The sequence below is a fragment of the Rhineura floridana genome, chromosome 6 (genome assembly GCF_030035675.1).
Source record: "Rhineura floridana isolate rRhiFlo1 chromosome 6, rRhiFlo1.hap2, whole genome shotgun sequence".
NCBI lineage: Eukaryota > Metazoa > Chordata > Lepidosauria > Squamata > Rhineuridae > Rhineura > Rhineura floridana.
The window spans coordinates 126,229,441-126,241,690 of NC_084485.1; the positions used below are offsets into that span (position 1 = coordinate 126,229,441).

Here is a 12,250-nt window from a genome sequence, read left to right on the forward strand (position 1 = left end):
GTCAACATAAGTCAGGATTGACTTGAAGGCAGTCCATTTCCATTTTCAAACATGATTGCACAGAAATAAATCCCACTGAACTCAAAAAGTATGCAAACAATCAAACCCACCCTCCCTTCTCCTCCTTCCTATTCCCTCCCTCTTGCCTCTTCCCTCCCCCTTCCTTTGCCCCTCCTTCCCCTTCCCAACCCCTTCCAATCCCCTCCTTCCCCCTCCTCCTCCCCATGGTCAGTTTTACCTATCTTAAGCATGATTGAACTCTATAAGCCTGCAGATTATCAAACCTGCCCTCCCCTCCCCCTTCCTTTGCCCCCTCCAATACGGTCCTTCCCCCTCCCCCTCCTCCTCCCCCTCCCCCATGGTCAGTTTTTCCTATCCTAACCATGATTGCATAGAAGTAAATCCTATTGAACTCAATAAGCATGCAAATGGTCAGACCTGCTTTTTTCCCTCCTTCCCCTCTCCTCTACCTTCCTCCTCACCTCACCTCCCCCTTCCTTCTTCCTCCTCCCCTGCCCACTCCAGCCCTCCCTCCCCATGTCATTTTTACCTATCCTAAGCATGATTGCACAAGAGTAAATGCACTGAATTCAATAAACATGCAAATGATCAAACCTGTCCTTCTCCCCTCCCTGTCCTGCCTGCTCCCATCCCAGCCCTCCCCTCTGTGTTTCCTCCCCTCATCCCCTGTGGTCAGTTTCACCTATCCTAAGCATGATTGCAGGGGAGTAAATCCCACTGAACTCAATAAACATGCAAATAATCAATCCACTCTCAGCAAGCTTGCACAGGATCCCATTTCTTACCTCCCGGATTAAAAAGCAGGGAAATTCACTAATTTGTCAGAATGCAAACACAATTTGGGTTCGTCTTTCACAGTCCAATCCACTTCCTGTGTAGCTTGCAAGAATTTAGTAACGTGCTTCTGAGCATATGGTGAGTAGTGGCAACACCTGCAATCAGCCCAAATAATAGAAAGAAGACATGTGTCGTCCTGATCTTGTTTTAGCAGGGAGGAAGCAACATTATTAAGACAGTTGATATAGTTCAGATGGTCACTTTAAATATGTCTGATTTACTTTGCAATTTTAGTGAAGTTTTCTCCTATAGGAAATCATTTTCTTTTATTTCTATTTCTGTGAATATGTGAAGCAGAGCAAAACTTGCACTAAAAAAACTCCAAACATAATTGTGGAATAATGGCGCTGACTTCTGCAGAATAGTCTCCAGTGGACCTCAGGAGTGTCTCAGTTTGCACAAGATAAAACAGTGGGAGGTCAAATATATCCTAGCAAAATTCTAGGTGTGCTCTATGTTTTTAATTGACCGTGCCCACCTTGTCTTAAATGAAGTGGTTTAAACATAGCAGCCTGAAAACATGCATCTTCTTTTTTTCCCCACAGCTAAGAGTCACTGCTGAAGTAGCAACATATTGTAATCAGTCTGATTTTACATCAAACTGCAGTTTCAGATTCAACTGTTAATGCACCCAAAATAGAAATAGAACATAACCTCCAATTTGAAACACAAAAGGCTGTCTGCACCATCATATGACACTGACCAATAAAAAGGCTTTGAAATTAATAAAATAAATTTGACACAGATTTCTGGATGAATAATGAGGGAAATAAAACTTTCTAGTTTAGATTCTCTGTAGAAACATTAGTACCACAGGAAAGAAGCAAAGTAAGAAGAACACCAACAAACATACACAAATATAATTCTCTATCTTTGGAGATGGCAGGTGTTGCCACCACTCACCATATGCTCAGAGGCACATGTTACCAAATTCTTCCAAGCTACCCAGCAGTGGATTGGACTGTGAAAGACCAACCCAAATTGTGTTTGCATTCTGACCAATTTGTAGGGCAGTACAATATCTCAGAGAGGAGGTCAGGTCTCCTGCTCCCCTGGTGCATTCACTATAGCTGCCCAATTGCCCTGCTTTTCAGAGTTTGATAAAAATATCTGTGGGCTATAGGTACATTCTTAAACTGCAATGTTTTTTGCCTATTAATGAATTATATTATGAATGCACTGAAAAGATAAGTAGCCACCAATATAGATTTGACTCTCAGCAGTGAGAAATGTAATAACTAAATGGTTCTAGTGCTTCACTAATTTGGAGTGAATAATTGACAACGCAAAGGAAAAACTGATCAGTCAGAGAAACAGGGATTTTGCAAGGAGTGAGTTATGCATAGGGTCAAGCTGAATTTTACTGAGGCCCACCAGTCAGAACATGGCAGTGCAGGGGCACAGCCATTAAAAAAATGGTGGTGGATGAAAGTGGAGTTTGGCATAATCATCTGGCAATTATTCATATATTGTCCCTCTTTGGACATTGCCAAACTCTTTGGCCACAATAATTTCCTTGTGGCAAGGAGTACCATGGATCAGTTTTATTCAGCCTAAGTACAGACATTGGTTTTGGAGGTATTGTGCCTCAGTCTCCCCATTTTAGTTAGAATTTGCTGGTCCAGAGGCTAAGTGAATAAGGCTTTTTATTTTGTATGTGCTCTTCCCCTTTTCATAAGCCTCTCAAAGTATTTTAATTTATCTCTTGTAATTTCATCTCCCCTTCTCCTTTCACACTTTTGTACCTGATCCCTTCCCACAAACTGCTTGTTTCTTTTTATTGTAGGGACAGCTCTTATAGGAGAAATAAATAAATAAACGTAAAATCACATTTCCCCTCTAAAACCCTTTCTATTCCCAGCTGTTGTTGTTACCTTTTATAGCTCCTTTTAATTTCCTTCAAGGCACCCTCTGGCCCTTTCCCCTCCCTTCTCCCCCCCCCAAACTTTTCTGTCTTCTTGCCAGCTTCACCCTGCATGTGAGGAGCTGCTGCTGCTGGCATTGGGCCAACCAAAAGGCTCTGGCAAGGTGCTTGAGTGAGAAGGCACCAGGTGAGCTGTGGCACTGAGGCCCACCTGAAAGTAGCCTGAAAACTGTTGGTGATCTCCAGTCCACCGTTTGAGAAACAGTGCATTAAAATAGTCAAATTCATTTTCCTTTTTAACATACAATTAACATACAATTACCGTAATATTATAGGAATGCTATACTTTTATGTGTGACATAGAGATTCTAATTGGCAATTGTAAGGATTACATTAGGATAGCACTGATTAATATTCTATATGCATTAAATGGAAATTGTCACGCAGTAGGACATTCCTAGATTGGTTCACTGGAGAAGGTGAGTAATATGGAAACATAAATTCCTGAAAATAGCTGTGTTAATCTGTTATCACAAGAACAGTTAGTTTTGTGGCGCTTTAAGAGTGTACAGCCCAATTCTATGTATGTTTCTAGTAGGGAATACGTTCCAGTATACTGTGGGAATTTGTCCCTAAGGGTGCACTGCATAGAAATGTCTTACGGTACAATCCTATACATCAGGGCTTCCCAAACTATAGTCTGCGGACTACCAGTGGTCTGTGAGCTTCATTCAGGTGGTCTGCAGTGCATCCATGTTTAATATGCATATTGACTTTAACTGTATTTTAATGGGTTATTTCTTATATTGTATATTATTGTATTACAATTCAAATTCCATAGAATTCAAATTGTAATATAGTAAAATAAATAAATATAAAAAATAAAAGAATAAATCACAGTTAAAAATCATGCAGCATCTAGCACAGTGCATTACAATTGCTACAACAGTTAGAAAAATCATGAAGTGGTCTGCCAGAAACCCTCTGCAATGCAAGTGGTCTGTGGGTGAAAAAGCTTGGCAACCACTGCTATAGATGTTTTTAATCAGAAGCAAGCTCCACTATGTTCAGTGAGGCTTACTTCCTAGTCAGTGCGTTTAGGATTACAGCCTTATTGTGGCATGATATTCTTCCTTAGACAAAAGTCAATTTCCCTAGGGTTCATTTTATGCATCTCACGAAATAAGTTCCTGCCTACAAAACCTCATGCCACAATCAATTTTAATTTTTAACATGTGAAGAAATTGTTAGGTTACTCAGGTTATTGTGAGCAAACAGCATATAAACATATTAGGGAAAGGGGCACAGGTTAAAACCTGGCCTGAGAGAGGCCAAAGAAGTGGATTGCTAGGCAGCTGTGTTTTGTATTTCAGGGATAGGGATCCTGTGATGAACTCCACTCCCAGCATTGGCCATGCTGGCTGGGGCTGATGGGAGTTGGAGTCCAACAACATCTGGAAGGCCACAGGTTCTTCATCACTGTAGTCGAGCCTTTCCCAACCTTTGGGTCCTCAGATGTGCTGGACTACAGTTCTCATCATTCCTGACCATTGGCTATGCTGGCTGGGGCTGATGGGAGTTGTAGTCCAGCAACATCTGGGAGCCCAAAGGTTGGTAGTGTAGTCAAATTACCTTCCACACGTAAGAGCATCACTTGCTGGAATATAAATCCCAGGCTATGGTGTGAAGACACATAAGGCCAGCTCCCTGCTAAAGCTAAGCAGGGTCAGGTCTGGTCAGTGCCTAGATGGGAGACTGCTTGGAAACCATACATAAGCCGCCTTGGGTTTCAATCATGAAAAGAAAGGCAGGGTATAAATGTAATAAATAAATAAAAGTGTCTCTCTACGACTTACGTCAAAGAGATAAAAACCCGATTTATGCACTAAAACAAGGCATAAGCATAACAATGGAGAGTACAATTCTCACCATACGCCTATAACTAAGCACGCCCGTTTTGGAACTAGATAACCCCCTTGTTTATTCCAGGAAATTTTCCTCTTTTGGGGGAACAAAACAAACAAACCAAAAATCTCTCCATCTGCCTGCAGACACTGCCTGGAAGCAACAGGGGGCGGTGCACACGCTTTGCCGGGGAGGGGGGGGGGTTGACAAGTAATTGCCAAGATTTTTGAGCTGCTTCGGCTCCTGTAGTCCCCGGGTACAGTAGAGGCCTGCCTCAGTAATGGCCTCCCTATGGAGTCCTTCTGGGTAGAGCTGGGCATCGCTGTCTTCCTTTTCATCTTGCTCCTGCTCCTTGTTACGCGGTTCTTTTCGACGAAGCGAGCGCATGTCCCGCGTAATACTGCCGTCAGCCTCCTAGTGGTGGCCGGTTCTGGTAAGAAAGAGACGCCGGTATCAGCCGACTCACCGGATTATGATGAAGCGCGGTGTAGTCCATTCGGACTACAATACCCAGCAAGCAAAGCAGCGGGCTTTTTTGCGGGCTTGGCGCGGCTTGGTGTTTTTTTGCGAGCTTTTTTGAGATTTGTAGTCCATAGAGTCGGTAGAGATTGGTACGGATTGAGATTTGTGGACTCTTTCGAATTGGGTGACGTGGACGACAGCGGTTAGGGAAGCTACCGTAAGGAGGCATCGACTCAATTTATAAAGCGCCCAGCTGAAATTCTATTGGTCTGAACGTAAAGTTAGTTGGTCGCAGAGCTTGGAAAAGTTACTTTTTTTGAACTACAACTCCCACCAGCCCAATCCAGTGGCCATGCTGGCTGGGGCTGATGGGAGTTGTAGTTCAAAAAAGGATCTTTTCTAAGCTCTGGAACTTGGTCGCCAGAATTGGAGAATGGGAAACTAGAACGAACTGTTACCGAACCATTATTGCTTTTGGTGAGGGCACATATAACATGGGCATTGATGGCTACGTTTATAATGTGGAGCATGTGTGAACCTGCGTATTATGAACGCAGATGTACCACCACATTGAGGTCCTCTGCCCTGGAATGTAAGCCTCGTGTAGATGGGTGGCACCAGTTTGCAAGGTGCAATTGATGTGTGTGTTAGGCACCCAGCCACAGCTGCACATGTCTTTAAAGCAGGTGTGGGAAACCTTTGGTCCTCCAGATGGTCTTCCGTGTCCATTGGCCATGCTTGCTCACTCTGATGGGAGTTATAATTCAACATCTGGAGGACCAAAACTATCCCACACCTGCTTTAACGGAGGCTCCTTAAAAGGGTAAGTTTTACTGAGATGGTCCAAGACATAGTTGCCCATGGCAGAAAATTGAAACACACCATCCCCTCATAGTGACAAAAAAACCTCTGTCCCCTAATTGTACTATCTATGGCAGGTGGCAGAATGAGATGACCGCTTCAGACAGCAGATAATGGGGGTAGGGAGCAGCAGCAAGTGTGTGTGTCATGGGCCCTGCTCTGTGCCCTCTAAACTAGCCTGCAAGGGAGGATGCTGGACCAAGATTCAGCTGCCAGTCTGAATGGCTTCTGTTCATGGAGTGAAGGTTAGGAGGTGCCATCTTGTCTGTCATCTCAGGTGGCAAAATGTCTTGTGCCAGTCCTGTGCCCAAAGTGGGTGAACTCAATCTGTGTAATAGTACAGCTCACCCTGTGCTAGAGAATCAAGAGGCTGTTCGTATAGAGTCTGAGTGTAAAAGAACTCTCGGTGTAAAGGGCAGCCAGATTCATGCACAGTAATGTCCCTGTGCCTCAATGACTGTATATAGATGAAAGTTTCTTGCACGTGTATCTCTGTTTGCTGTGGTGTTACGATAGGAAAGCTGCACCTACTGAAATTTTCCCTTCAGGTTAGCTATGAATAGCAAGGGAATCCTGCTTCAAATGGGATTAGAGCTCTGAGCCCAAGTAGTAAATCATGAAACAGTTCATGGAGGGAGTCAGCATAGAGGAGGGGTAGGCTGTTGGTCTGGCATAATATAGATATACTATTAAATGGGTAAGGGGCATTGCTCAGTGGTAGAGCACATGATTTGCATGGAGAAGGTCTCACATTTAATCCTTAGTGTTCTCCAGATAGGACACAGGCCTTTCCCAGTTCTATCTGGAACCCCAGAGAGCCACTGTCAATCAATGCAGACAACAGTGAACTAGATGGATCATAAGAACCCTGCTGGATCAGACCAAAGGCCCATTTAGTCCAGAATCCTGTACCCACAGTGGCCAACCACATACCTATGGAAAGGCCACAAGTAGGACATCAGCGCAAAAGGATTCCCCCCACATGTTCTCAGCAGCAACCGATGTTCAGAGGCAAACCACCTCTGACACTGGAGATGGTACACAGGCATCATATCTAGTAGCCATTGATGGGTTTGACTTCTATGAATTTGTCTATCTCCTTTTAAAGCTGTCCCAGTTTATCCGAGTTGGTATAGGGCTGCTTCTTATGTTCCTAATCTAATCCCAATAATTAGTTTCCTTTTAAAACTGACAGCAGCAGCACCTTAGTAGGATGCAACTTTTCTTGCAAATATAGACAAAGAATGTAGAGTTTCCACAGCGGAAAAGCTTGCAAACTGCAAAACAATTTTCTAGTATATTGTATGTAAGATTTTTCCTTTCGGAAGGTCCGGGTCCAATGTATATTTAAACTAACTTTAAAAGATAGCGCTTAACTGTAGTTGAAGTGCATAAATATGAAATATTGCCAAAGCATAAGGCAACTCAAACATTTGTTGACTAAGAGGGGAAAATGTGAAATGACTGAACTGAGAACTGTAGCATTTTGAGATTATTTAAAAGTTCTCCCTATGGTGTTTGATTTGTAATGATTCTGTAACACCTGCAAGTCATCTTTTGATGCTGCAGTCATCATGGGATGAACGTGTGTGTGAGGCTGGCCAGTGGCAAGGGCAAGCGGGCGGGAGACACAGCCGCGTTCTGCAGTTGGTCAAGTTCCATAAACCAACTTCTGTATTTTTCAGGAGGGCACACTACAGAAATCTTGAGGTTACTTAGTAGTCTCTCCCAGACATACTCTCCGAGACATTATGTTTTGGCTGATTCAGACAAGATGAGTGAAGAAAAAATCTGTACTTTTGAACAAAAAAGAGCTGAAACATTCTCCAATTCCTTGGTAAGTTGTTACATCTTTATTGATAACTGTTTGTTTACATTTTAAATGTGAAATAATGCCTTAAGTTGTCTGTCAGATTATTGGTAGGACCTCCAATATGCACTATATCTGTAGTTCCAAGCATGCCCGTGTTCATTTTAATCAGCTGAGTTTTATCTTTTTCCTTACAGCACACATAGCCCAACAGTCTGCCCAGGTTCTTCCCCTGCCCCCGCAAATGCACAAAGATAATTCCCACAAAGTTGGAACCCACAAAGTAAATTCTTTTCTACCAAAAGGCACACAACGCACCATACATACTAATAGCTGAAGCAAGAGAGGACAGCAGGTAGATCTGTGGGTGATTTACAAGCGGATCAGAGGTGCATAGGAAGCTGCCTTATACCAACTCAGACCACTGCTCCTCTAGCTCAGTGTTGTTCACACTGACTGACAGCAGCTCCCCAGAGTTTCAGACAGGGGGCATTCCCAGCCCTACCTGAAGATGCCGGCAATTGAACTGGGGACCTTTTGCAATCAAAGCAGAGGCTCTACTATTGTGTTAACAGATCTTCCCAAACAGGTACCTGACTCCCAAATGTTTCGCCAAAGCAAACAATAAAAATGTTTTCCATCTTCTTTAAACAGGAAAAAAAAAAGCCACTGGGGGTGGGGAAATCCAGGAGTGGATTTTTTTGTGGGAAAGGACTGTGAGCTCAGTTTTGATACTAACAACAAATTCCTAGGCTGAGCATGTGCTCAGAGCCACCCTGTTCCTTAAATCTAAGAATATGTTGCCTCACTCCCCAAAGTCTTGTTTTGCACTCTGCTACTACAGTTGGCGGACCTCAGGGCTCTAGTAGGAAAGAAGAAGTAGAAGTAGATCTCATAAGCCTGAAGTCTCTCCATCCTGGAGCTAAAGTGTATGTTGTGTTTAATGTGAATTGAAACATTGGCAATAGTACACATTTGTATGGAGAGGTGAAGCATTAGTAGGATCAGGGTGTTAGATACACATTCCTAGCTTTGTGTTTGACTTCAGCTCACGTATGAAACATGGTTAAACTTTTCCTCATTACAGCTTTAATCAGTTCAGCATGGGAAATAACCAGTTCTCAGTTCTGCTTGTGCAGTGAAGACAAACTTGGGAGGGAGCAGCACAAAGAAATGTTTCTCTTGCTACATGTAATTATAACAAAATACCAGAAAGAAGGGTGGCGTTTGATAGGATCGTTTATAAACGTATATTAACGTACATCTGTTTTCTTTTAAGCATCTAACAAGTTATGTGTAACCCAAACTCAGGAAAATGAAAGCTATGTTTCACTTGGACCTGTTTCTGAAGGTTTTAAATGTTGTTATTGTTAAAAGCTTCTAGGTTTTGTTTTGTTTTCTGTTGAGCTTTCTGTCTTGTGCTTATCTCCACCAAGTGTCTCTTACTTTGTAACCTTTATTACAGTATAAGTTTGCTTTCATGGTTAGTTGTCTGATCTAGTTCCTATCAAATTCTAAGGGTTATGACTCAACTGAGAACTGAAGTAACTGAACCACGTCACCGTTTTGTCTCAGATCTCAAAGACTGAGTTTTTGTTTCCACTTGGAGGGCATACATTTTTTTCTTGTTTGAACGCTTGTATTTTTCTGCATGGAAATGGAAGAAGGAACTCCCCTCCCCGCACAGAACAAACAATATTATCAGATGAAGATGAAACAGTAAATTTCAAAAACTTGTTTACCTGAATATATATGTCACCTGATTAAAGAAATTGTAGTTGATTAGCTGTGAGCTGTACAGCAGAGTGCTATGCATGTCTACTCAGAAGGTATGTCCTACTGAGTCTAGGGGGGTTTTCTCTCAGGGAAATAGGCATAGAATTGCAATGTCAACCAATTAAGGATGCACACGTTTTACACTTACTTGGGAGTAAGTCCCATTGAACTGAACTTCTGAGGGGCATATATAGACTTATGCTGTAAGGTTGCAATCCTAAACACTTAACAGCAGGCTCCATTGAATGCAGTGGGACTTCCTTAGTCTAGTGTAGGGTTGGGAAACTTGCGGCCCTCTAGATGTTTCTGGACTACAACTCCCAACATCCCTGATTATTGGCCATACTACCTGGAGCGGATGGGAGTTGTAGTTTAGCAATATCTGGAGGCTACAGGTTCCCCATCCCTGGTTTAGCTTATTCAGTTTGATTTATACATCACTTCACACAGCCAAAAGAAGTTGAGAAGCCAGATTTACAAAACAATAAAATGATACATCAAAGCATCTATTTAAATAATACAGATATACTAAAAGAGTTCATCTCTTAACCCCCTCCCCATCACCTAATAACATAAAATAACCATTCCATGTAATACAAGAGCGATCACCATAAAACAACCACCAAAAGCCAGACCATTAGTAGTGTCCAAATGCCTAGGAGACTAGAAAGGTCTTTGCTTGGTGCTGAAAAGATGGCAAAATCTGCGTAGAGGTTTTTACATTTAAGTGGTATACAGATTCCTTTAAATATAAAATAAATAAAGTCAGGACGAGGCAAGCTTCCTTGGGGAGAGCATTCCATAATTGAGGCTAATACAGAAAAGGCCTGTTCTCTCATTGCCATCCTCCGAACATCTCTTGGAGGCTTACTTCTGGGTAAACATGCATATAGTGCTGAAATTCTTTCCATATTGGTTCCCAACTGAATACAGTGGGGAACAAGCCAGGCATCGGGTTCAAAGGTCATTTGTTCAGTGCAGGGAGTGGCTCCTTGCATGCAGTCTGCTCCCATTCTCAGGGATCTGTCATGGGCAATAGAGTTAAAATATTTTTAAAATGAGAAATGCACTCAAATAACACCAGTGGGGCAAATCACATCATTTCACCCAAATAAAATAGGTGAAGTGCCCTTATGGTTATGTGCCTCACAGTATTTTTCTCACTGACATTACTAAAATTCCTGCTTCTGCTCTCTGTTTGGATAAGACATTCCAAAGATTAAGGATACAACATTCTTTGCATATGCAAGATGAAAACAAACAACAAAATAGAATCTTAGATATAAATGAGAACTGGCAGCCAAGGATCTTCCGTTGTTTGAAGATTTTAAAAAACGACTAGGCAGTTTCCTTGAGATGGAACTTTCATGTTCAGAGGTATGATTGCCAGATGTTGAAGACTAACTTGTAGGCATTTTTCTCATGTATGTGTTGGAGATGAAGCACAAACTGGATCGACTTTTGGTCTGATCTGACATGCTGACCTGCTTTGCATGTAACATGAGATGAAGATGAGCTGTGGCAAGCCTTGAGCTTGCATCCTTCCTGCTCCCCACCCATTTCCCCCCCTTGGAATATTTAATTTCTCTTTTAGATTAACCACAGCTCACTGTGTTGTCCAAAATCATTAAGGTAGTCAGGAGGCTGTTGTCCCTGGAGGGCACACCACTAGACCCCTCAAAGGCTTGCTGTGACATGTTTCCACAGTACTTTGAGGATAAAAGTGTTTATTTATTTATTTATTATTTGATTTATATCCCGTCCTTCCTCCCAGCAGGAGCCCAGGGTGGCAAAGGCAAGATGTTTGCCTTCAGAATGATCGTGACTCCATGGTTATGTCAGTTCCTATCATCTTACCCTGCTTTGTGTGATCAGTTTGATGCAGGCTGATGGCAGGGTCAAGGTGCTTGTGGTAATGCCCTCTTGATCCCTGTCCTTGGTGGTTAATTAACTCTCTGGCAGGGCATGATCAGTGGGGTCCAGGGTGTGGTTAATGTGGCTTTATAAGAGGGAGTGATCCCCACTGCGCTTAAAGAAGGGGTGGTATAGTCACTCCTAAAGAACCCCTGGGCCCAGTGGTTGATGACAGTATTTGGTCTCAAATATCCTGTTTTTGAGGTAGGTGATCAAGCGAGTGGGTCGCTGCAGACATTCTTGGAAGACGCTGATTATCTCAACCCATTCCAGTCTAGCTTGTTGACTTAATTGGCCTTGGTTACCTTGATGGATTGGGAGAGAGAGAAGGGGAGCGAGATCTTACTTCTCCTTGATCTCTGTGACTTTTGATACATTAGCCATAAGAACATAAGAAGAGCCTGCTGGATCAGGCCAGTGGCCCATCTAGTCCAGCATCCTGTTCTCACAGTGGCCAACCAGGTGCCTGGGGGAAGCCCGCAAGCAGGTCCCGAGTGCAAGAACACTCTCCCCTCCTGAGGCTTCCGGCAACTGGTTTTCAGAAGCATGCTGCCTCTGACTAGGGTGGCAGAGCACAGCCATCATGGCTAGTAGCCATTGATAGCCCTGTCCTCCATGAATTTGTCTAATCTTCTTTTAAAGCCATCCAAGCTGGTGGCCATTACTGCATCTTGTGGGAGCAAATTCCATAGTTTAACTATGCGCTGAGTAAAGAAGTACTTCCTTTTGTCTGTCCTGAATCTTCCAACATTCAGCTTCTTTGAATGTCCACGAGTTCTAGTATTATGAGAGAGGGAGAA

The 12,250-nt window shown here is 42.9% G+C and overlaps 1 protein-coding gene across 3 annotated transcripts in view; it reads left to right on the top strand.

The window, feature by feature from the left end:
• Positions 1–4,841: 4,841 nt before the first annotated feature.
• The window catches only part of ALG14 (ALG14 UDP-N-acetylglucosaminyltransferase subunit), a 41,932-nt gene continuing 34,523 nt past the window's right edge, over positions 4,842–12,250 (top strand). Inside the window, exons 1-2 of one of the 3 annotated variants that reach the window (XM_061633735.1) lie at positions 4,842–5,060; positions 7,636–7,787. In XM_061633735.1, coding sequence (XP_061489719.1) covers positions 4,919–5,060; positions 7,636–7,787 — 294 coding nt within the window. In that variant the 5' untranslated portion in view covers positions 4,842–4,918. The remainder of the gene's footprint in view (positions 5,061–7,635; positions 7,788–12,250) is intronic. The other 2 variants (XM_061633734.1, XM_061633733.1) reach the window with 2 other exon arrangements.